Source organism: Rhinoderma darwinii, chromosome 1 (genome assembly GCF_050947455.1).
Source record: "Rhinoderma darwinii isolate aRhiDar2 chromosome 1, aRhiDar2.hap1, whole genome shotgun sequence".
Lineage (NCBI taxonomy): Eukaryota > Metazoa > Chordata > Amphibia > Anura > Rhinodermatidae > Rhinoderma > Rhinoderma darwinii.
In genome coordinates this window covers 25587317-25613668 of record NC_134687.1, presented here as the reverse complement: position 1 = coordinate 25613668, position 26352 = coordinate 25587317, and the positions used below count along the sequence as shown (strand labels likewise).

At 43.8% G+C, this 26352-nt stretch overlaps 2 protein-coding genes across 4 annotated transcripts in view; both read right to left on the bottom strand.

Moving 5' to 3' along the window:
- Positions 1 to 26352, bottom strand: part of ST3GAL5 (ST3 beta-galactoside alpha-2,3-sialyltransferase 5) — a 439220-nt gene that overhangs the window by 179863 nt on the left and 233005 nt on the right. The window lies entirely within an intron of this gene.
- POLR1A (RNA polymerase I subunit A) overlaps positions 808 to 26352 on the bottom strand; it is a 76669-nt gene continuing 51124 nt past the window's right edge. For 2 of the 3 annotated variants that reach the window (XM_075856618.1, XM_075856627.1), the window contains exons 25-34: positions 24371 to 24538; positions 23937 to 24072; positions 18582 to 18739; positions 17388 to 17514; positions 12256 to 12363; positions 11341 to 11628; positions 10011 to 10211; positions 9102 to 9219; positions 8353 to 8517; positions 808 to 1242 (exon numbers count right to left, since the gene is read on the bottom strand). In XM_075856618.1, the coding sequence (XP_075712733.1) occupies positions 1142 to 1242; positions 8353 to 8517; positions 9102 to 9219; positions 10011 to 10211; positions 11341 to 11628; positions 12256 to 12363; positions 17388 to 17514; positions 18582 to 18739; positions 23937 to 24072; positions 24371 to 24538 (1570 nt within the window). In that variant the 3' untranslated portion in view covers positions 808 to 1141. Of the gene's footprint in view, positions 1243 to 4604; positions 4773 to 8352; positions 8518 to 9101; positions 9220 to 10010; positions 10212 to 11340; positions 11629 to 12255; positions 12364 to 17387; positions 17515 to 18581; positions 18740 to 23936; positions 24073 to 24370; positions 24539 to 26352 lie in introns of those variants that run through there. The other variant, XM_075856636.1, reaches the window with a different exon arrangement.

Sequence of the window (26352 nt, the reverse complement as noted above, 5' to 3'; positions counted from 1 at the left end):
ATTTTTGTTCCCAATTACGGATCGTAATTGCGGATCAAAGTACGGACCCATTCATTTCTATTGGCCACGGACTCCTTCCCAAATATTTACGGGATGGTGTCTGGGCCGTATAAATTATTGGTAAAAAATAGGACATGTCCTATTTTTTTGATTTTACTGACCGTTCTCCCATACTAATAAATGGCAGCACAGCTGTCCGCGGTCGGCCGGGTCTGTAATCGCGGATCGTGACTATGGGCACGGTCGTGTACATGGGGCCGGAGTCATTGAAATATATTCGTAATTTGCAGAACGTTTCAGCTTAACTTTTACTAAGGCCTGATTCACACGAACGTGTTAAACGTCCGTGGGATGGACGTTGAAACAGCGGCCGTCCCACGGACCTATGTAATTCAATGTGGCCGTTCACACAGCCGTGGTTTCAACAGACCGTGTGAAGGGTCCGTGGGAATATAGGACGTGTCCTATCTTTTCACGCATCTCTCCATAGACTCAACTATGGGGACTGCGTGACATCACGTCCCGCAGCGCTGAGCACGGATGCACCTCGGACGTGAAAAACTGCAGTTTTTCACGTCCGAGATGCGCAGCGCTCGTGTGAATCAGGCCTTAGTGGTGGATGATCTGGATTCACACATCGTGTATTTGTTGGGAGATTTTTGAGCCAAAGCCAGAAGTGGTGTCAAAACGAATGACAATATCAGGGAAAAATTTACGTTCCTTCTTCCTGGATCAAATTCTAGCTTTGGCGCAAAAATCTGTACAAAAAATGCGATGTGTGAATCTAGCCTAATTCAGACACTATGGCACGATCCATACAATCTATTTTATTACAAAGCTATACTTATTCATCCATTTTACATTTGTAAACATTTACATGGGATGGCTAGACGTGTCTACTAAACATAGTTGTAATGTGGACGACGCCAGGTTGCAGCTGTAAAGGCCCGGTTAATTATTTCTGGCACGACTGTAGAAGAGCATAAGCTCCTTGCTGAATCCAGCAGCTGAATGATCCGTCTGAAGCTACAGAACAGCTGTTTATATCTTGGCAGGACTCCGCCACCGCTGTGTAAGGCACTGTCTGCTACATTTATCATCTGGCACGGAGCCGAGTCCTCTGAATGTTAGTCCTTGAGTCTTAGCTCATTGGCTGTTTAAGGTCAAACAATCCGGTGCCCCCTTTCACAACTTTGCCAACCACGATACATGCGGACGGCGACTGCAGATGGTCCTTCGCACCTGTTAAAAATACAACAATTCTTGTATTAGAGGCGATGGTTATACACAGTTGTAGCCAAGATAAGAAACATCATGATCATGACCTGTGGTTATACAGAGATAAACCAGTTTCCTTTTTTATTTAATGCAATGCCAGCCACAGCCTGTGGAAAAGAGTGGCGCTGTATCTGGAAAAAAAGTTGATCTTTTTTTGAGTGTTTTCTACACAAATGTATTTTTTTTTTTCACTATAGAAAAGTCCTGACAAACTTCAATACCGCTTTTCTGCCCTCAGTTCAGTTTAAATTCTGCCTTGAACTGAAGACTTGAGTGACAGTCTGGTTGCTATGGGTGCGTTGCCTAACAACCAAAGCCCGGCAGCAAGTCCCTAGCAACCAGTCTGTCTCGAATTACTAACGTCATCATACTAATGACTCGTTACGGCTATGTTCACACCTGCGTCAGGTCTTTCTGCTATTTTAGAGGAGAACAAGGGAGAAAACGGCGACGTTTCCGTCGCACCATGGACAACACCGGCAGCCGACGGAACCCACTAACATTAAAGGGCGCTGTCGGCTTTCCGTCAGGGTGTCCGTGGTTTTATCGAAAACAATTCTGGTAATCTCGGTAGGATCTGCGACGGAGGCCCCTAATGGAGCCTCAAATGCAGATGTGAACAAGGCCTTAGCTCAAAGTTGGATTGGCACAGGGCAAAAAAAAAAACAACAGATAAGCAATGCCATTTTATTTGCCATTTCATTATTTAAAGAGATTCTCCACCAAAATGTATTTTTAGGAAAACCTGATTAATAATGCTGCCTAAAACTTCCAGGAGCATCTGGGTTATTCCTGTATGTACCGCGAGATTAAAGAGGCTCTGTCACCAGATTTTCAAACCCCTATCTCGTATTGCAGCAGATCGGCGCTGCAATGTAGAGAACAGTAAAGTTTTCTTTTTTTTCAAAAACGAGCATTTTTGGCCAAGTTATGACCATTTTTATATTTATGCAAATGAGCCTTTCTTAAGTACAAGTGGGCGTGTCTTGTGTATGTACATCTGGCCGTTTTTACTTCTTTTACTAGCTGGGCGTTGTGAATAGAAGTGTATGATGCTGACGAATCAGCATCATCCACTTCTCTTCGTTACCACCCAGCTTCTGGCAGTGCAGACACACAGCGTGTCCTCGCTCATCCGACGCGATGAAGTTCCTGTGGGAGGAAGTGAGTGACGTCACAGCGTGATCTCGCGAGGACACGCTGTGTGTCTGCACTGCCAGAAGCTGGGCGTTCTGAAGAGAAGTGGATGATGCTGATTCGTCAGCATCATACACTCCCATTCCTAACGCCCAGCTAGTAAAAGAAGTAAAAACGCCCCGATGTACACACATAATACACGCCCAGTTGTACTTAAGAAAGGCTCATTTGCATAAATATAAAAATGGTCATAACTTGGCCAAAAATGCTCGTTTTTGAAAAAAAATAAAAACGTTACTGTAATCTACATTGCAGCGCCGATCTGCTGCAATAGCAGATAGGGGTTGCAAAATCTGGTGACAGAGCCTCTTTAATAAAAGGTTTTTTTACCATCAGGACAACCCCTTTTCATATGCCCTAATATATATCCCAGAGGAGGGTCTGCATCTTGTGGCCCCTTCTATGAGCCACAGCCGCTAACAAGCAGCAGACTCAGGTCGTCCAGAATACCACATTTCCCCGGTAGTGGCCACACACGGCTTCCTCGAGCAAACTCAGCGGTCAGCCCGGGGTCTCTGGGGCAGCAGCTCATATATATTTATGGCGATGGTCTGCAATGAGACAAAACTCTGTTCATATCAGCGTTGCCCTTCCGTTGAGGGGTTCCCTCTGAGGTTTCCCTTGGTTTAACCCCTCAATGGAAAGGCAAACGGAAACCATAGCCTCCGTTTGCACGAGAAAGTCAACGTATGAAAAAGTTACACAGATGGGAGGAGAGGAAGCTTAGCCCAGGAAATATGATAAAGAGCCGTAAGCACAGTAAATTTTTTGTTTTTACATTGTCTCAATCCAAAAGACACAATTTTATTTTTCTGTCAACGTCGTCCCATGAGGACAACAATATTGGTAGAGAAAATCCACCGCACTCGACTTTAAGTCTGTTTGTTTATTGTTGTGGCAAGACAAGTATTAGCGGTATGGATGTGAAGCTCAAGCCTACGGCCGTTTCACGTGTGCCCTCGCTTTGTCAAGGCCCTTTTCTCTACCAATATTGTTGTACTTTTACTTCGCCTTTTCACTACGGATCACCACCTGATGTGGATTGAATTGAATCTGTTTAGACACGCGTTTCTCTCTATTACCGGAACTCCTAATGCTTCAAGAGCCAAAGCAGCGACGATCTTTTTCCCATCTTCTGGACAGCAGCCATATGAGGGCTTGTTTTCTTGAGGGACGAGTTGTATTTTTCAATTCAATGTTACATGTGAGGTTTTGTACGACAGATTTTTCCAGTTTCTTTATGCTTTACTGCTTTTGCACAATAAAAACACTTCCAAAGCCCATTCCATTTTTATTTTCCCGCTCACGCAGCTGTGTAAGTGCTTGTTTCTGTTTGCGGGACGAGCGGTTGCTTTTCATCGGTACCACTTTGGGGTAGATGTAACCTCGTTTTATCGAGGCGGATTAATACAAAAACTGCAATTCTGGCATTGTTTTTTTATGCCGTTCACCGTGCAGGATAAATAACGTGGACATTTTATAGGTTGGGCCGATACGGATGAAGCGATGCACATTACAGGATGTGAGGTTTTTATGAAAATAATTTTGCGACGCAGGTTTTTGTTTTTTTACTTGGAATTGTTTTTTCTATTTTTCATGAACTCGAACTTTTTTTTTTTATACTTATTATTAGTCCCACAAGGGGACTTTACTATGAGATTTTAATTTAACACTTGCCTAGCAGTGTATTATACCCGTCAGTGTAAAACTGACAGGCATCCTATTAGGTCCTGCCTTTGGCAATCCTGGGGGCCATCACATCGCGGGGGATTGAGATTGGGTTAGAGGGAAACCCCTTCCCCTGTAACTGCTTAGATGCCGCAGTAGTTATGGACCTCGGCATCTAAGTGGTTAAATGGTTGGGCCCGGAGGTTCCTCCAATCCCGGCCGTTAGAGCAGGAGCCCTGCTGTCAGTAGAAAGCAGAGCATCCGCTGTAGTCAGCAAAGGTCACCCGTGCCCGGCTTCTACTTCAATATAGAAAGTAACATTCATGGAGTGTTCGACGACGACAGCAGCCACATCACGCTGACCTGCTAAATTATTGGAAGTGGAGCACAAGTTCCATTGCATAAACTTACAGGAGATGTTGAGTAACTTTGCACAAACAAACAAAAAAAAAAAGGTCATCTTATTTATTTATATTTTTTATTTTCTACTACATTCACATCCAAAGCTGCATTAAAAGTTCTGCTGGGCTCATCTCCACTCCAGTCACATGTTCTAACAGCTTAGCACTGCAGCCACAATACATTCCTCTCGTGTAACAGTACAAATCTGAATGCCGCTTTGGAGGTGACTGGAGGAGAAAAAACAAAAACATCTATTTGAAGAGACCAGACAAAATGACATTTTCTTCAGTATCAAAAAAACAAAAAAACCCCCCAAAAAACCACCTGCGATGCTATATTTACACGTGGATGATCATGGGAGTTATAGCTTCAGGACAGCTGGAGAGCCAAATGTTACAGATCGCTGACATATAATTACACTCAGTATTGTAGGCCACAATGGAGCGACTGGCTAACAGGGGGGCATGTCTAGCCATGCGGAGACCCCACCTCAGGGCAATCACTCACTGACGGCCGCATGATCAGCAGTTTCTACAGAACAATGTTTAACAGGTGATGGTTGATCAGAAAAGAGATGGAGATGAGGCAGGTGAATAATTAATCAGGGGATCCAAATAATGGGGGAGGGGACGGTGGTCACAGAACGTAGGGCGCGGTCTCATAGGGTCTGCAATCCCATTATATAGAGCGGACATATTCTGCAGCGCTGTACAAAGATTGTTACACCCATCAGTCAAAGGGTGAAAACAGACAAAGGGCCCTTGTACAGGAACAATACCCGGCCCATTACTCTTAAATTCCTAATATAATGAGAGAACGTCCTTCATATTTGCAATCCATGGGAACCAGTACAGCAACCCCTAGCATGCAGTCCAGCAGACAGCGGAAAGCAGTGTCATTTCCATTGTTTAGCGGGGAGTGGGCCCCATTGCCCACAGGGTCCCAGCACCGGTTGCACATATGTGGGTTCAGACAAATCACCAGTCCCGGTCATCAGTGGGGCACACAATGCAATCTCCCCATGTATTATATACACCAGGGCCAATATCACAGGAAGCCAATTAACCCATTAGTCCGTTTTTGCAGAGTGTGTGGAAAACGGGGTACCCAGAGGTAACCCACACAAACCTGGGAGAACATGTAAACTCCAGTGCTGCGAGTGTATCACTGCCATTGTAGATGGACCAGCGTCTGGCTTCTATCAAGGTGTTTTTATCCCTGGCCATGATCCCACAGCTGCGCTCTCAATCATTAGGAGACATTCACGAACCAATAAGCTTGGGAGGGTGCAGTGTATTAACAATACGCAGATGTAGCAGAACCGAGTTGGTTATTAATGGAAGTCATTCACCAGATCATACCTTTAACCGAGGGCACCTCCAGCTGGAGCAGAGAATGTCGAGAATGCAAATATAAACCCCCCCCCCCCCCATTCTCGCCATCATCAGGGGGGCCCCCTTATGTGTCATCTCGTGTTGGAGACCCCTATAATATAATGCTGCGACGTGTAGGCTATGAACAGGAAACGACACATGATATAGGATGTGACGATCGAATGGTAGATCTAGATGCCCGGTTATCCTTTTATTATCAGGGCACGCTGGAACATGATTTCTACCATAGTTGGCGAGCCGCTGACGTAGTAGAGAAATAATTGACAACAGTTCATTCAATTCCAAGGTGTTGTAATATGGCTTCCTATACGGATGCCAACTTTCATTAAATCAAGCCACTTGTTAACCATTTCTCTGCCAAGGACATATGTAATACGTCATGACTTTAAAAGCTTGCTGCAGCTGGAATATAGGGGATATAGGATAATATGGTATCACATTACAGAATGTTAGCTTACAAATAATACCGAGCTCGGTATTCTGGGTGAAATATTTGGGGCGCAGCATGAAAAGTTTTACACCTCTTGCACACGACCGCGGTTGGGCCGTGAATAACTGTGTGTCGGACCACATTTATGGTGCTAGGAGTCCCCACGGAATGGCTGTTCTGTACTGTATCATATTGTTCAGTAGAGAACAGCAGTTCCGTGGGGAGGCCAAGACTCCAAGCACCATAAATGTCTATGATGCCAGGAGTCCCGTTGACATGTACTATGGTCAGGCCGAGAAATCCCGCCGAGACACGGACCATTTTTCACGGCCCGATCGCAGTCGTCTGCAAGAGGTGTTACACCCTGGTTCTGTGTCAGTGTAGGGGAGGAGAGAAACTGCAAGTGAGAGCAGGTTACTATAGGCAACAAGGACAGGGGGAAGAAAAAAAAAAAAAAAAAAAAAAAAAGGAGTACACAGCACCACATGGTGCAAGCTAAACCTGATGGATAAGGTAGAACAAATATAAAGGAAGGTGATAGCGCTCACCTTTACAGGTTGTACAAGTCAGGTACAACACTGATGTGAGCATGTAAGCATTTAAACAAACAGCTGCTGCTCCCCAATCCAGATGCCGGTAACATGGAAACGTGGTACCGCAATGTAATAGTAGAATTGGAAGAAAAATGTATGGATATACAGGGGAGCGCTACTAGTAAGTAAACGGTTAACAATGGTAAATTCCTTGATTTACTAAATATAGACAACGCGTTTCAACACAGGACATGTTGGCCTGACGAAGACACAGGTCCTGTGTTGAAACGCGTTGCCTATATTTAATAAATCAAGGAATATACCATTGTTAACCGTTTACTTACTAGTAGCGCTCCCCTGTATATCCATACATTTTTCTTCCAATTCGACTAGTTTTTCTTTTAGACACCGTTGAAAAATCTCCCTGTAACTGATCATCGAATTCCCTCTCAAGACAGAGGGAAGTTCCAAGCAGGGATGCACAACCTGCAGCACGGGGGCCACATACTGTTCTGTCTGACACCTCAACCAATGCAGACAAGCTAGAATTTGTCCAGACATTTCAAAAAGACACGGCTGTCAAAAAACAGCAGCACCCTTCTGACGCAGAGAACAGGGCGCCATCATTAGCAGCGGAGTTCTCTCTTCACGGATCATAGAGATCAGTGCAGGACGTAGAAGATACTCTGTTGGTTGCCAATAAGTATCTTCCATGTCAAAGAGAATAGGAGTGGCAAGCAGCTGGCACTACTGGAGGTGCGTGGCTGGCACTATAGTGGGGTATTGTGTGTCTGCCACTGTTATGGGGGACCTATGGGGCCATAGGAGTTCTATTTTGAGCAACAAGCCTAGTGCAGGCCGTCAAGTGTGGTGCATGACTGGTGCAAGGCCATGCACCACCCCATCCGACCCTGCGCTAGACAGAACTCTGTGCTTGCCTACAGTTTTATCCATTGATGTTTATGGGAGTTACAATACATTCAGCTGTTTTTATGTTTTACCGCTAAGTAGGCGTCCTAAAAGTGGATCCCCCTCCGGTCATATGGCATATTGACCGTACATGCCCATAATGTTTATGTCCCAGACGGAGATATCTCCAAGTTGTCCGGCCTATGGGAGCGGTACAATCAGACGATGTGGCCCTTGGACCAGAAAAGGTTGTTCACCTCTGCTTTAAAGGAACAATCAAGACCAAACCTAATCCCTATCTTGACTCTGATAAGTTACCATGCTGCAGCAACTTATCACTTAAGAAATTGAGAAAGTCCAGGTATGTGTTTTGCCGCTATGTATTCAGTGTTTTATAAGTCACGGCTACATCTGTACACTGCAGTATCGTGCACGGCATGAGGGGGCAGCGCATGACAGGGATTAAAAGAACAATGTGATGACCACGTTAGGGGGCATAGTCATCGGTGACTTCATCACTTTCCTCTTCTGGAGTACTTACCGCTGACTGTAGCATCCTTCAAGAACTTGAAGCTGGTCTCAAAGGTCATTTGCTGGAAAGGTGAAGAGCTGGACTGAATCCCGAAGCGGTTTAGAGGCCGATAAACCCCCTCAAAGCACATGTAGTCTGCTACCAGGGAGAGATGTCGGGGGTCTACCTCAATACCTGTGAAAAATCAAGGTGATTGACTAGAGCCAGGAAAGTAATCCACCATGTTACGGACAATTCTCAACAGATTATTTTTTTTTTCTTTAAAGCTATGTCTACCTTGGCAACTATTTTTAATTTTTTATATTTCTCCAATACAACTATAATAAAAAAATAAAAAAATGAAAATAGTCTTGGTTACAAATTTCCCAGCGTTTTAGGTCTACAGCTTCTGTGCAGACCTATGCTTCTATGCTACCGAATATAAAAGTTACCAGGAAGTAGGGGACAGATGGAAGGGAGAATGACTGTAGGATCAGACTACACAGGGTTTACTTGTAGTCTGTTACCATGGAAACACATAGCTGTACATATAAAAACCAGTTAGAAATGTGAAATTGAAGACTATTTGCAAAAATTGCTTGATTTTAAATGAATCGGAGTAATGTCCCTTCATGGACATGCGTTTGTAGAAATGTGCCTTGTACCATGTGGAAAGCCTCATGGATAATTAAAAGCAGTGCCAAACTCTATAAATGTAATAAGACCCCCCACCCCTCCCCTTATTGATTTATTCATACTTATTATGAGGCACTCCTTACCATATACAGCAAACACATCTTTGATTTCCTTCTGCACGACTCTCAATGCAGCCTCTATCCCGTACGTGTTGGCCATTGCATGGACATCATTTGTATACAGACGTTTCAGATTCAGTATCTGAGGGGGAAGGACACACAATACATGAGAACGACGGATCATCCACGAACAGGTCAGTACACAACACGCCCAGACAATGAATGGATTTCACCAACGAGATGGACCAATTCCGTCCACAATCTCATATGGGGGTATAAAGGTGTGGTACACGACTTCCATCAATTTGATAGACAGGGCTGCATAGCCCATCCATCAGAAGTTCTTCTCCAATCAGAATATTTCTTCGTTGGCTCATGCGGTTTGGCGACGGAAACGGCAAACCGTGATCTTATTGCCCGCTGGTTTAACTCATGTAAGTTCTCCTGACATGCAAGCTTTAGAAAATACTTGCATTTGTCATAAAATTCCGGCGCATCTTTTCTTAGAACTCTGCATTGCGCTGTTCCTCCATTATTCCTACTAGAAATCTATGAATGACGTGACAACCGAGTGTTACCTTGTCAATAGGGGGTGCCCCTACACAGGCCAACACTGTTAGCACAGACAGGACAATGTCAAGAGTGTGTAGGGACACACCATAATAACCAGGGTAATGGGAATGCCCAGCTGTCAATCTATTCATACATTTCCAAGAAGAACAACAGGAGGAAAAGCACAGAATCGTTAACTAATGGGAAATGCAAGTATTGACTAAAACAAATATGTCAGGCGAGGTGACAGGTTCACTTTAACATGCCCCTTTACTCCACTTTCTTGTGGCTTCATAATCGGTTGTGCCTGAGACACATCTAGTTTCCCCATACTTTATCCACGATGTAATATTGGAGGAGTTCCTGGTCAGGATGACTTACATCAGAATATTTAAACATCTCCCGGATATTGATGCCCTCCGTATTCAGGATCTGCTCCTTCTCTCCTCTTGGGTTTGTGGTTTCGTTGAGGAGACAGCGGGCAATTCCTTTGGTCTCGTGGATAATTACGTTTTTTGCCAGTGACGTGATGAGAGAGGAGATATCGAAGTGAATCTCCATGAGCGGCAGCTTCAAAGTGACCTGCGGAGGAGGAGGCAGCACTTTACACTACAACAGTATAGGGAGAATGACAATACTGCTGCATATAGGGAACACTGATCCATACAGGCGACCACTGTCTGGGTGTGAAGCAGTGAAATCTCTATATAGAATGCAGAGAACTTCTGTTTGCTGGAATCTCTTCATACAACGCTCACGGATCATTGTCCTATTGTTGAATGGGACCTTTAAAAATAATTTCCCTTCGGATTCTCTGCAGACGCCAATTCTGGTGCTGCGTTGTTACGAGGAGTATGGTAAAGGTGCCTTTAAAAAGGACCAATACTGGAACCATGTTGTCCCAATGGTAAGTCCCCTACTTTTATTTTCAGATCCGTTATAAAATGTTGACAGTCGGAATACCCCTTTAAAAGGAGTATTCCCACCCTATGCATGAATGGTGTACTATGTGGATATTCCAGAAACGCAGGTCGCATGTCTGGGATTCTCACATATCAGGAAGACAGGGGTCGGGTTGCCACGGTCTCCATAAAGTCCTATAGGGAGATGGCCATGTTTGCACGCAGCTTTACCCACTGAAGTCTATGGACGTTATGGAAAGAGCCAAGCAAGCAGCATTCCGCTCTTTCTTAAATCCCATAGACCAATTATAGGGCCGCTAGCAAGCAAGGACATCTCTTCATCGAATTCCATGGAGACTGCGGCAGTCACGAATCAGCGTATCGGTCACTAGACCCCGGTTTTCCCAATAGGTTAGGGTCTCCGCAATGGCTACTTCTATGCAAAGAAGCCACGGACACCAATGAAGCAAATGTCTCAAAAATAAAAGTGGAAAATTACAACTCTAAGATACTACTCAAGGATCACATTGGAGCGGCATGTTGACCTAAAGCCAACACGGTGATGTCCTTTAAAACAAGACATTCAGTTAAGCGACAAAACAGGTCAATACAATGGAAGCCACGGGCGGTGGTGGAAGAGTGGTGTCATGTTTCATGGATCTTTCCATAGGAAGAAAGAGGTCATAGGTGACCCCAGCGTCAGACCCACCGATCCACTCTTGTCAATCTTCTCTGTTTGGGACTGATAGCTTAACTGAATTATACAAACATTGCCTAAAATGGTGTATAAGTCTCCTGATGTATCTTACCGCACACCATAAGCTGCTTTCTGAGTCATAAGAATATTCTTCTACGGCGGTATTGAGGCTCAAGACGTTGTTTACCCGGTTCTCGGACAACACATCCTTTGTTAGGTTTGTTTGGTTACTTTTCTTTTTTGAGGACCCTAAAGATGAGGGAGTGGGATTGTCCTCAACTGGGGACAGTGGGTCGTCGTCGTCACCATCCTCCTCGATCTCCTCCACCTCTGCTGTCTTGTCCTCATCCTGCTCTTCTTCATTCTCTGGATTCTCCTCCTCTCCACTTTCATAATCGACCTATAGGATAAATGACCACAAACCATGAAACCATCATGCGAAGCTGCGGTACTTCAGGTTGCCCAGCAACCACTTGACTTCCTGTCTGGGTGACCACTATGTCGGTACATAAAGTTACATCTGTTGAAGTGGTCACAGAAAAATCTATCGGATATGCAACACAATGTGCCGATCAATCCTACATGCAAGAAGAGGGGGGGAAAATGCAGGAGCATTAAACTTCTAAGTCATTTGTCATGTGACCTGACGGAGGTATAATATAGCAAAAGGAGATGAACTTTTAAAGAGACATGGAGATTTAAAACAGCTCAGTGGCTGCTTCTTAGCAGCTAAAAACATTGCCAATGATTTAGTTGTGAATTCTTGGGAGGATCCAAATGACAATTTGAGGTCTTCAGGATCTGACCAATGATTCAACGACACATCTGGTCAGGGAAATCCATGACCTAATGGAAGAATCACATTTTTAACGGTCATCTTATTTAACAGAGATCAGTGTCGACAATGGCATATGGTAACCGCTTATCTCAATCTACTGTGGAAAAAAAATGCACGCTCAAGCATATTTGATATAGTGTTATATTTACATGTTTGGTCATCAGGTTCAGAAAATCTCAAAACCGTTACCTCCTCCTCTTGCTTTTTTTTCCGCTTTGCATCCGTAGCGTCTGCGTCACCCTCATCAGCGACCGCATCCACAATGATTTGTTCTTCACCCTCAGCTTCTTGGTTTTCCTAATAAAGAAAACACTATTATTGCGTGTGGTGACATAGGTTAAAAGGCAAGTTAGTGACGGCTACATGTGAAGTCATGGTAAATCATTTGGATTGTGAGAAACATTGGGCATTTTCATGGCTCCACATGTATTTTTCACAGGTGATCGTAAACTAAGCGCTACAGCAAGATTTACTACAAATGACCGAGAACAATTCTGAAGTGTGAACTACAATTACTGCAACCGATGCAGCAGATTTAAAAAGACCTAAATTTCAATGCCGAATCATTTCCTAATATACCTCTATAGCGGTCACAGCATATTTTTCCTGATACAGAGCTCCAAATCTCCTGCATAGACAGGTAACATTCTGCCTGCAGCCACCACTAGAGGGAGCTTAGGAACTTACTGCATACATGTAATAAGCTCCCTCTAGTGGCGGCAGTCAGCCACCATCCTCTCTTTTAAATTATGTTTATGTGCCAACCACTATATAAATGGTACGAAAAAAATCAATGTGTATTTTGGACCTAAAAAAAACAAATACGATAAAAGCGGATTTCGATAATTGACCTAAAAAATTCAGTCCCTATAAATGATGCCTTACCTATTTTTTTCCCCTCGATGCCGGCTGCTTAGCGGCATTTTAAGCTCCGATCCATTAGGGCAGAGATGTGATCTATGACTACAGCTTATCTACAGGGTGTATGAGGCTTTCTGAGACACACCTCCGGTCTCCTCATTGGTTCAGCCTGCTGCTCTATTCCTCTCCACTGAAGATCTGCCTCTACAGATGGGCTGCTGTGCAGAAGCACAAGCCCAGCACCAGCCTAACAGGAAGTCAATGTATATAGAGAAGATTTCTATTACAGAAAGGGCAGAAGGATTATAATCTACAAGTAACTAATGGTCCTTTTACACGGGCAGATATTCTATTTGTTAATTATCGCTGATCGACTGTACAGCACGTCAATCGGCACTCGTTTGCTCCATTTAAACAGAGCAATGATCGCATGTATTGGGATGACCGTTAGTCCACATACATTTTGCATCTGGTCAGCAGCAATCCTCTGTTTACATGGGGACATATGCTCCAAAGAAGCAGAAATTTTTCTGGCCGCATAAAAGTTGCAATCAGTCGACGAACGATCGTTTACATAAGCCAATGATCAGGATCACGTCGTCTTACGAACACTTTTTGGTCCGAACATTGGCCCGTGTAAAACGCCCTAAATTACCAGTGAGGGGAAAAAATATTTTCAGATAATTGCTGAGCATATACGGAGGCAGATGAGCCCAAAGAGCTGCTTTAACTGGGTACACTGGGAGAAATGTAAAGAAACCCCCCCCCCCCAAAAAACAGCATATAGGACACTCAGGGCATTCCAGAAGCGGTAGACTTAAATGAAGGTGAAGAGCCAAAGGTTGCAGACGACAGACATACAGCATTATAGAAACATTTTTTACCATCCTTTTTATTAGTCCTGGAATTCAACAGAAACCACGCTCTGTTAAATGTGACTTTTATAACTATTGTAAATGTAAAACAAGCAGCAGAGGAGTGCAAACTCCTGAATAAGCGGCCTCTTATCTTCCACGGTCAGTTCTTTAAGAAGTGAAGGTCACAATGAGAGAGCAGCAAGCTGAAGATTTCCATACTGGGCACCAAGTCTACGGCACCAAATAAACAGAGGAGTCAGCCCACCGCACTTGTACTTTGTGTTTGCATGGCGGCTTCCGATAAGAGCGCAGAGATATCCGGAGGAGGTTTATCCAAACACAAGTAAAGATCCTCTATTGGTTTCGCTTGACTGCATCAGGGAATATTTCTCTATTTTAGAATCGCCATGTATTGCTAGGAAATTATCAGCCAATACAAAATTGGCATACCTAGATTATTACATTCCAAATGGGGTTCCAATAAGAATATAATTATTGGTCATTATCTAGGTCTACCTCATATAAAGGCTGTTTTCCTGGGAAACCGGACTTGGCCGGAGCTGCGGATGGCTGTGTGATCCCGGAGCTTCAGACATCTCGGACTTCTTATAAGCATATTAAGCAGCTGCTAGCGACTGATGTCTCATCCCGGACATCGAGACCAAAAGCAGGGAAAGGAGAACACTAACCAAGACCGACCGACCTCTAGAAAACTACTTGACCGAAGACTGATCCAAAGATGGCGCCGACTGGTCATCTGCCGCTACCTGCAGTGCGTGTACACCTGCCGCTCCTTCAGGTCTGTCGTAGAAAAAAAAATGAAGATGTGCGCAGGATCTCTTTACCAATCACCTGACGATCCAGTAACTACTCCTTGAAATGAGAGTTGGACTTGTATTCGACGATGTAGTCAGACCGCATGGACACTTCCCCTCCTCCACTGAATATGGAAGCCAGTCTGCCTCCTTTCCGGCCAACCCTGTCAGTCAACTTAATGTCTCCTCCATCTTCTAATAAGGCGCGAATACCACTTACCAGCCTTGCCAAATAGAAGCAGCGACATGCGGACCTCCTGACAGAGGCTGAAGTGGGAGCAATTTCAATACCACCATCTACCTCTCCTGACACATTTTCCAAGTTTCAGAAGACTGACAAAGCAGAGTCTGAAAATACTCGGGTCATTCGAAGGCTAGAAAACCGTCCTCCCACTTTTCCCTTTCTCGCCTACTTTCCATCCTCCAAGGCGGCCTGGATCTAGGCTGTGGAACTCACTCTCTTATAGGTCAGGTGTCTGCTCTGCCTGTTCTCTTCTACCGCCCGTTGGCAGCTAAGTACACGGTCTGTACCTTCCCTTGAGAGATGGCCCATACAGTGCCCCCCCTACCGTCATCCTACTCCTCTATGGGACCTAATCTGGTTCTGGATGCCTTGTAGTCTTCTTCATTTGAGTGGTTGGAAATATTTTTCTCCGACTACTTTCCTGGAAAGATTCCTTCTTAGTGGCAATAACCTCCATTCAGCGTGTCTCCGAGCCGGCAGCCCTGTCCTGTAAATCCCCGCTCCCGGTAAAAACCACCAGGTAAAGGTGGTGCTTCATCCATTCCCAACCTTTCTTTCCGAGGTGGTTTCAGCCTCCCGCATAAGACATTGTTCTCCCTTCCCAGACGCCGTCATGGACAGGAGAGACGCTGTTTTTGGAAAAAATAAAAGCAAATCTCCTACAATCCCTTTAAAATGTCCTGCACACGGCTGAGCTCTACTCACCATGGGGTTGTGTACTGACCTCTCTTCACTTATACTGGTTTAACACTTTACGTCATTCATAGATCTGAAGTGCAACTCTCCAGACCGCAGCACCATGAATATTACTCTGCATGCATGTTTTAACCCCTTGAAGTCCAAGCCGTTTTTTCGTTTTCCACTCCTCGGAAAATGAACAGGAGTTGTAGTTTCTATTGGCACTATTTAAATATACTGGACAACTGAAAAATAATTATTTGTGGGGGTATTGGAAATAACCGATTCCTCCAATGTTATTTGGTTTTCATTTTTACGGCTTTTTTTCGGCGGTAAAAAAAAACAAACAAACCAAGAACTTTATTCTGTAGCTCGATACGATTACGGTGATACAAGATTTATATATTTATTTAACGTTTTACTACATTTTACAAAGAACCACCCCCCCTAACGGCTTAGATACCGTGGTCGCAATTGACATCTAAGTGGTTAAACGGCCAGGACCAGAGTCCTCTCTGTTTCTGGCTGTTAGTACGAGGTGTCAGCGGTAATACACAGCTGAGACCTGCAGCATATAAAGCAGGCCCCTGTGCGTGAGCTCACTTCATCCTTCAACCCTCGCACCGGGACGTAGCGGCAGGTCCTGGTGCGTCAAGAGGTTAATGTAGGGTTCTTCTCACGTCTACACAGACATGTTAGATAGATTAATTTAAAATAACCCCATTCTGTGTGTAGCTGTGCAGTAAATAAAAACACTTAGAGTCTCTGTCACCACATTATAAGTGCCCTCTCTCCTACATAATGTGATCGGCGCTGTAATGTAGGTGACAGTAATGCTTTTTATTAAAAAGAAAAACTATTTTCACCATGTTATGAGCGATTTTAGATTTATGCTATAGAGTTTCTCAATGGACAACTGGGCGTGTTTTACTATTGACCAAGTGGGCGTTGTACAGAGGAGTGTATGATGGTGACGAATCAGTGACCAAGCACTCCTCTCCATTCACTTAGTCAGCGCATAGGGATCCTGCTAGATCCTTATGTGCTGTCTTATACTAAAACATTAATGATACCGAAGTGTTTAGACAGTGAATAGACATTCCACGGGATGTCTATTCACAATCTCTGCACTTCGTTAAGGTTTCTGTGGTAGTTACAGCAGAGCAAGCGTAATCCCGCGAGATTACGCAGTAAATGACAGGTCACAATGAGATTACGCTGTAAATGACAGGTTACAGCGAGATTATGCTTTGCTCTGCTGTAACTACCATAGAAACAGTAACAAAGTGCAGGGATAGTGAATAGACATCTCGTGGAATGTCTATTCACTGTCTAAACACTTCAGTATTGTTAATGTGTTAGTATAAGACAGCACATAAGGCTCTAGCAGGATCCCTATGCGCTGTGTAAATGGAGTGGAGTGAATGACGCTGATTGGTCACTGATTGGTCAGAGTCATACACTCCTCTCCACAACGCCCACTTGGTCAATAGTAAAACACGCCCAGTTGTCCATTGAGAAACTCATTAGCATAAAGCTAAAATCGCTAATAACGTGGTGAAAATAGATCGTTTTTTAAAAAATAAAAAGCACTGCTGTCACCTACATTATAGCGCCGATCTCCTTATGTATGAGATAGAGCACTTATAATCTGGTGACAGAGTCTCTTTAAATGAGCAACAAGGGGGTAGCTATAGTGGGTGCAGATGTAGCAGTTGCACGTGGGCACTGGAGGTTTTCCTGTCTCCTCTGCCATATAAGACACCAGTATTATAAATTACCTATGGTAGGTGGGGACCTGTTATGGATACTCTGGCCCAGTAGCTTTAAACTTAGGCCTTTGAGCACCCATCCCCTATTACTCACCAGGGTGGCCGGTGCCTCCCCGTCGTCATCCAGATCTGTCCGAGAAGCCTTCCTGCTGGTTACATCTCTATAGGAGGCAAATTTTGTGCTTCTCTTTTTAATGGACTCGAACAGAATTCGGAAGAACCTGCAGAAATAGCAAAGACCAACTCGTCAGAGTCTACCAGCATTTATCTATAAAACCACAGACCTCCTGATCGCTTCTCATGGACACTCATAGGCAGATGAACAATCTAAAAGGTGGCCATAGACGTTATGGTTTGTCCATTCAATCCATACGCAGGGCCAATAATCGAGCTGGGGGCATAAGGAGCGATCTCTCTACGTTAGCTTGGCTCTGGGGAAGGAGGATGTCTTGCCAAGTCTCGATCGGAGAAGCATCTAGCTATGACCAGCAGCGTGCAAGCGCGACTGCCGCTCCAATCAATGCCCTCCTCACTGCAGCCAAAAAGCAAGAGGGGGTTTGAGACCCGCCCATTCCTGCGATTGGTGGGGTTTCCAGTGGTGGAGCTCCCAGCGATCAGTCCATTAATCGCCGATCCTCTGGATAGGTGATCATTTTTGATTCTGGTTCAAACCCTTAAAGTATATTGCTTTATTCTTGCCAGAAAAAGCAAAGCAATGTCATGGTCCTTACAGGGGGTTCTCTCACCACAAAAAAAATACTTTAATATAGGGGCGGCTCCCGACACCCCCAGCAAACAGAATTTTGTCAGGGGAAGTCTCAACCAGCCAATCATTTCCCTTGCAGCGAACGTCTGTCCTGTAATACATGGACAGTTTGAGTCCGCCAGAGCGGCTGCTTGATGGTGGCTCTCTGCTCTGGCTCAAAAGGAGGTCCCACCACTCGTGACCCCCTCTGTATTCATTGGACAGCCTCTTTATGTAAGAGCCAATCCACTGGACTCCCCTGTAGTTATTACAGATCACAGGCAATAAGGGTCTCCATCAGCATCTACAGGACCTCTTAACCCCAATAAGGAAATGTAGACATTGTGCCCCCTAGTGGAAGTAGAAAAGATCTTCTTTTCAAGTCAATAGAAAGATGCCCAAATAACTTTAGGGAGAGGGCACCCTGGCATGACACATAGATGACTGCTGATCACGGCTGCCAACCAAGCTCGAGGAAGGCCAGGTGAAGGTGGAGCGTTCCTCGAATTTTATAATAAAAATTGTAAAAATGGACATACACACCTTTTCTCCATGAAGTCTATAACATCCTCAGGTTCCAAGCATTTATCCTGCTGGTAATATTCATAGGGCAAAAAGTGGAATTTTACTTTGTAGATGAGACATTTCTGGGATTTTTCTTCAATGCGGAAGGTTTCTTCTACATCTAACTTGTGCATCACCTATAACAGGAAAATGACGGTTTTAATGCTCAATGCTGCCACTAGGGGAGATAGATTTATACAGTCTACAATAGAGTTCATTACTGTATGAATCTGTCTTCAGTTTGCGCCCCCTATTGGCAGCATTGTTCATACATAGAAATTCTTTGTATCAAAGAAATCGTGGAGAACCTTGTTGTAATATATCGAAGTAATCAGTGTAACCGAAGCGATTTATTTCAGTAATGATAACGACACGGTCAGCAATGGACAAAAAAATATATTGTATTTTTAGTTTTGTAAAGAGCCAGGAGGAGAGAACCATCTCTGGTGAAGGTTCGTGAACATGGACGCCCATTGATCCTTACTTAAAAGGAGATTTCCCAAGGACCTTTATTAGTGGTTATCTATGGGATATGCTATAAATATCTGAAAGGAGGGTCCCACCATTGAGACGGCCATCTATCAGACGAGCGGTGCCCCCCTGACCTCCAATCGGCCAGGTGAGTTGGCTGCTGCATCTCGAAGACACGGCCGTGCATGTCCACAACTCTCTCCATTCAAGTCTATGGGTTACAGAAACTGCCGTGCCGGCGTGCGGCGTGTATCCAATACCTTTACAGTCTATACTGGGAAAACCACTTTTAACTCCTCTACTACCTTAAAGAGGCTCTGTCACCAGATTATATGTGGCCTATATTGTACATGATGTGATCGGTGCTGTAATGTAGAGAACAGCAGTGTTTTTTTATTTAGAAAAACAATCATTTTTGATGGAGTTATGACCTATATTATCTTTATGCTAATGAGCTTCTTAATGGACAACTGGGCGTGTTTTACTTTTTGGCCAAGTGGGCGTTGTACAGAGGAGTGTATGACGCTGACCAATCAGCGTCATACACTTCTCTCCATTCATTTACACTGCAGATAGCGATATAGTTATATCACTATGTGTAGTCACATAAACACACTATAATGTTACTGCAGTGTCCTGACAATGAATATACATTACCTCCAGCCAGGACGTGATGTGTATTCAGAATCCTGTCACTTCTGTAGCATCTCTGATATTTACAGCAAGGCAAATGTAATCTCATTTGAAATGACAGGTTACATCGTAATCTCGCGAGATTACGTTTGCCTTGCTGTAAATATCACAGACGCTTAAAGTGCGTCTTAAAGAGGCTCTGTCACCATTTTTATACTTCCCCATCTCCTAACTAATAAACGCTTTGATGTAGGTAACTAGTCTTGGTTTTTTTGGAAAACGTTTATTATTGACAAAGTCTGATGATTTTTAAATTTATGAAAATTTTTTGTAAAAACCCAACTGGGCTTTTTTTTAGGTTCATCAAGTGGTCATTGGAAAGAAAAGTGTATGACGTTGAACAATCCGCATCACACTTCTCTTCATTCAAAGCAGAGTGATCTCGCGAGATCACGCTGTGCTGTGAATAAAGCTGGGCATGAATGAAGAGAAGCGTATGACGCTGATTGACTTAGTGAAACTGAAAAAAAAAAAACCCAGTTGGGCATTTCGAAAAAATTAGAATAAATGTAAAAATGATCAGAAGTTGGTCACTAATAAAAGTTTTTCAAAGAAACCAAAAGTTATAGTTATAGAAGTTATCTAGATCAAAGCATCTATTAGATTAGGTAGGAGATAGAGAAGTATGAAACTGGTGACAGAGCCTCTTTAAATTCCGAAAAAATACAAAATGTAGACCAAACATTTGCTTGCCATCTCTTCAGATAAGATGAGCTATTTCCATCCCCACTCCCATCAGCAGCAACGCTTACATCAGATATTATATTTATGGACCCGGAAAACTGGGGGTGAAGTCACGAGAAATGACAATAAGGATCTTGGCAACGTTGGTGGCCGGGTACATTGTGTGCCCCATGTAACAATTTCCAAAAAAAGTAAGGGTCTGTTCGCATCACAGTCTCTTACCGCTGAGGGGTTCCGTCTGAAGTTTCGGTCAGGTTAACCCCTCAGCGGAAAGGCAAACGGAAATCTCCGCTTCCCTCACCATTGAACTCAATGGTGACGGAAATCTAGCTAATGGTTTCCATTTGTCACCGTTGTGACAGGGTTCAATTGTTCTTGACGGAACCAATAGCGCAGTCGACTGCGCTATTGATGGTCAAAACGACGGAACCTTGTCACAACGGTGACAAATGGAAACCATTAGCTAGATTTCCGTCACCATTGAGTTCAATGGTGAGGGAAACGGAAGCGGAGATTTCCGTTTGCCTCTCCGCTGAGGGGTTAACATGACCGGAACCCCTCAGCAGTAAGAGACGTTGATGTGAACACAGCCTAAGTGTCCCTTTAAGTGAGCTCCGACGCAGTCAGCTGCCGTCTCTCATTTGATAAAGAATTTATTATCTGGTTTATACGACTAATAAAAGATTCCTTCCCTCTGACAAGAGACTAAGCTCAGCCGGCAGCAATGCAAACAGCAGAATCAGAGACCTTCTCTTTTTACAAGAGAATAAACAGCATTAGAGATAATGGACTCCGTCTCAAGAGAAATTATTTGGTAATGCCGCAATCACGAAAAACAAACGATACGGAGACAGTAGCGCCAAAACAGTGATTAACCCTATAATACTGCAGTGTTAAAGGGACAGGATCACTAAAATGAGATGTTTTCTCATAATATCCTAGATCTGCAAGATGATTTTGTTGGGTGGAGTTATTGAGGGGAAAGATATTTTAGGCCTAGTTCACACTGTACTTCGTCAGGAAGAAAAAAAAAAAATCTTCCTCAAAACTCCTGTTGAGGCAGACATTGTAATGCAAGCGTTTTTCTTACGACACGTTTTTTGGAGGTGTTTTTATTTTTTTATCAGGCAGTTCTTAAAATTCATCCAACGCAAAACCCATGTCAAAACGGTAGTTAAGTATTGCTTTATTTCATTTCCAGCCCCTACTAAAAAAAAAAAAAATAAATTCGCACATCACGGATAAACCCTTTTATTTCTTCCTTAACCCCAATTCCACATCCATTTTTTTTTGTCATTTTTTTTATTAAAAGTGCCTTTGGTTTCTCTGCAATGATCTCCATCAGATTTGGCGCCCCGTTCGCATAGTGAAAGAGCGACTCATTTATTTACAATGAACACTGCTGGGGTCAGAGCGGCTCCGGCAGTGTTTTCACAAGAACACGCTACCTTCTGGAGACGTCTAGTCGTCTATGTATTTATTCATTTATATACCGGGCACCAAAACTAGTGGGGATCATAGCAGAGCAACAGGGTCATTTTCAAGAGAAAAAAAAAAAGAGTGTGAGGAGGAATCGGGTCAGGAGGGAATTAAGGTCTGTTGGCAGTTTTATATATTTGGGGATGAAACCAGTAGAATTTTCGGAAAACTATCCTCAACGTGGCACTGTAAAGCTCATGTCTACCTTTGAATAACCTTTTCCAGTTTGCTTAGGCCTCATGCACACGACCGCATGCATTCATTTCTATGAGCCTGGACCATGCACGGACTGTGGAAACCCTGCACGTGTGCATGGGCCCATAGAAATTAATGGGACCGCAATTCACCCGCAGATTTTCGGGGTTAATTGCGGCCGCAAAAACACGTTTGTGTTAATGGGGCCTTACAGATTAATCTACATAAATAGTTGAGTAACTCTGTAAATACATTGCATTAATTTTCTTGCAGACAGGATAGTACTCCAGAGCCGCATTCACAATTCTACAAGCTTCAGAGCTGAAATCTTTAACAATTCCTTGCTGGCGCAATGTCTGCACAGAGTAATATAGCATTAACACCATGCACTGTACAGTAATCTGATGTAGGGAAAAACAACCACCTGGTGACAGGTTGCCTTTAATGGACGCAGACACTATGAGCCAATTACCCTCATATTAGGGGGGGGGGGGGGCAAACTCCTTAAAGCGAATGTGTCGTAAATGAAACTTTTTTTTTTTTTTTTTTTTTTAAGTAAGTTACTTATTTCTATTATATTTACATTTTTTGCTTTATTTTTTTTTCCCCACATGGTGGAAAGTATTAAAAATGAAATAATAAATGAAAAGAGGCTCCAAAAACTTCCTAAGAAGTGACATGCACTTTTTTTTGGCAGGCGTCTTTTTACGTGCCGTTTTAGGAAAACAGCTGCGTAAAAAACACCCCGTCCAATTTTTCAGCCGTTTTTTGGACTTTTACGGCCCGAAAAACAGCTGAAAACACTGCGTGTGAACCTATCCTTAGAATGATGAAAGTGAATGACTTCAGTTGACCGGTTCACACGGCGTGTATTTAACACTTTTTTTGCGCATTTCACGTGCCAAAAACCGCATCAAAAAACGCTTGATTACGCTTTTTATTTACATAATTGGTAAAGTGCGCTGTTACTACATACGTGCTTTTTTACACACGCATTTTTAAAACACGCGTTGTGTAAATAAAGAAACGTCGAGTCAATTCCATTGCACGTAAAACATGCCAAAAGTCCCCGTAGTCAATGGGAGTCCTAATTATGCGTAAAAAAGCACACAAAAAAATGCGTAACAAAACACGCGAAAAATATCGTAAAAACACTTAATTTAAAAAAACGTGTAGCGTAGAAAAGAACAGAGGGGTGGGGTCATGTATGGCGCAGTTGCATGTTTGGGGGGGGCTATGAAGGATCAGCGGCGCCCGTGCATACTCCGCTGCACAAAAATAGGAGAGAGGGAGAGGGAGAGAGACACAAATTAATAAAAATCATGACACTGTCCCTTTAACTCCAAATCGGAATAAATACACTTATCAAGCTTTCGAATACAGATAACATGTGACCGCCTGCCATCCAGACAACAAAAAAAAGTATATACATATATAGCAGAGCTGAATTTCTTCTTCAAAGGGGTTGTCCAGGTTAAGGACTTTTTATTATACTGATAACTTATCCACAGGAAAGATCATCAGTATACGATCGATGGGGGTCCGACACCCAGACCCCGCACCGATCAGCCGGAAGCTACGCAGTGGTTGGTGATGGAAGCTCTATACGTTGTATAGTGGCCGTGCTGGGTTACTGCAGCTCTGCTCCTATTCACTTGAATAGGAGCTGCATTACTGTACCATGGTTGCTATACAGTGTTTGGAGCCATCTGATTCTGCCACTGACCGCTGCTTGGATCCATGCAGGGTCTGGGTGTCGGACCCCCACTAATCATATACTGATGACATTTCTTGGCCAGGGTGTCTGCTCACCTCAGACAAACACACCCGGTTCAGTTGTTTCTTCAGCTTTTTCACTTTCTTCTTCGCTTTCTTAGAGGGTAATACAGGCACGCTCATCATGGGAGTTTTAATATTCGAATTCGCAGTCAACAAAATTTCTCTAAGTCTGAAAAACAAAATTAGATGTACTTAAAATGAACAACCCCTTTCCACATGTTCTATTAGGGCATATGGACATCATATATGGGGGGAGGGGGGTCTCCCCTCTGGGTCAGAGTGGTGAATCCCAACAAGCAGCGGCTCCTGCTCTGGAAGACCCGGTTATTTGAATGGCCACGTGTAATACTACATTTCCCCTGTTGTGGCCGCTGCAGGGAAAATGAGCAGCCAACTGATTGTGTTGGGATCCCACCATGCTCAGGGCAAGCAGATTCCTGGGAGCATCTGCGCTACAAACCACTCACCTGGGAATACCTAGTGTGACATTCATCTCTCCTCTGCCAGCAAAGTGGAAGGTGTTCAGTGTCATCTGGGTGGAGGGTTCTCCGATGCTTTGAGCCGCAAGAAGGCCAACTGCATCGCCGGGTTCACACAGGGCTCTCTGCCATTTCAGCTGCAGTAAAGTCCTTATACTGTATATAAATAAATCAATGGGCATTACGGTGAAATGTGTGGCATTATAGAGAAGCCTCTATAATGTGGCATCTTATAAGCAAAATCCTAAAACACTGATTAAAAAAAAAAAAAACAACAACTTGCACGATGTTCCTAGCAGCAAAAGCTCAAGGCGCCTATTGTGTTGGAGTCTGAGGATACATTTAGACAAACTTATCCGATTTACGTGCGTAAAAAAAAAAGCGACGTTTTTCCCTACATTTCATGTACGTGTAGCGTGCGTTTTTTTTAAATTGACACTTTTTTTATAAAACGGATGTGTGAAACGAGGACAGCACATGGATGTCGTCCGGGACTTTCACGCCCCCGTAAACTTCAATGGGCGACTGTGTGCGCAAAAACGCACCAATATAGGACAGGCCGTGAGTTTCACGCAACAGACACTGGCTGGGTGAAAACTCACGCTGGTCTGAAATGCCCCATTGACGTGAAAGGGTCCGTGCGCTGTGCGTTAGTTCAACGCACAGATGAGTACTACGCTGGTCTGAATGAGCCCTTACAAATAGCCCTAGGCTAACAGTATGAAAAAAAAAAAAAAACTTAAAAAGGGGTTTTACAAGATTAGAAAAACAGGACAACTTTTTTCCCGGAAACAGGGCACATGTCCACAGGTTGTGTCCGGTATTGCATCAGGTACAGAAATGAATGGGGCCGAGCTGCCGTACCACACGCAACCTGTGGACTGAACAACCACTTCAGTATTTTCAACACAAATTTTTATGATCACCACTAAGGCACAATTTTCACTAAAACAGTAACCACCAATATAAAAAGGGACCTGCATTGACCAAATTGCTCCATTTACATAAGATGGTGTATCGTATAGGAGGAAGCTACCGCAGGGCAGAGAGAGGGATAGATGGAGTCATTTGTTGACCACAATGTTGAGTGGCCCTGTCTAATCCCAATTTGCTAAAAGTTTCCCCCAATGATAGTCCGAGCACAGGGTGTTCCGCTGCAGAGTTTCAGCAATCACTTGTAATCTGTGAGGAAACTTGGCATTAAGTGTTCAATTTCCCTGCAGCGCCAACACAGGTAAAATGAAGCATTACACAGTGCTCGTTAAAACGTAAGTAAATCTATCTAATGTATGGACATGGCAGCAGGTCCTCCGGCTGAGAAACGCTCTTTGTAACTGCTCTGGCTAATCTATGATGGACAGGAAACCCCATCATAAAGCAGCACTCCACTTTTTTTATTTTTTTGCACTTACCATTGGTACATTGGTGTTTCAGTAGGGTGCTGTGTGCAGAAATACTTACCGGTCACCGCATCGTCGTTTTTCGGGTCCAGCGCCACTCACGTGATCTTCACTCTGAACTAGTGCAGGAATCGCTGCTTTTCAGAAAACCGGATGTAAGACTCCCAATGCATTCCTATGGCGCCTCGTTCTGGCCTCGTTCTGGCTCCCATAGGAATGCGTTGAGAGCCTGAGTTCCGGTTTACTCAAAAGCGCAGTGACTCCAGACAGGTCAGAGGGAAGATCACGTGAGCGGCGCTGGACCCGAAAAAGACAGGATTCAGGGATCGGTAAGTATTTCTACACGCAGCACCCCACTGAAACACCAATGTACAAATGGAGGGTGCAATAAAAACAAAACAGTGGAGTGCTCCTTTAACTTCCAAATTACCTAAGAAGGTATTCAAAAATGGGTTTTCAAAGCCAAACCACCCTATTAAATATAGAGGCAAACCTAAATGCGTTCTTAGTCTGTAGAGGGAGCGATTTGGTAAAAAGGTATAAATTAGGAAATTGCTCTGCATGAAATAT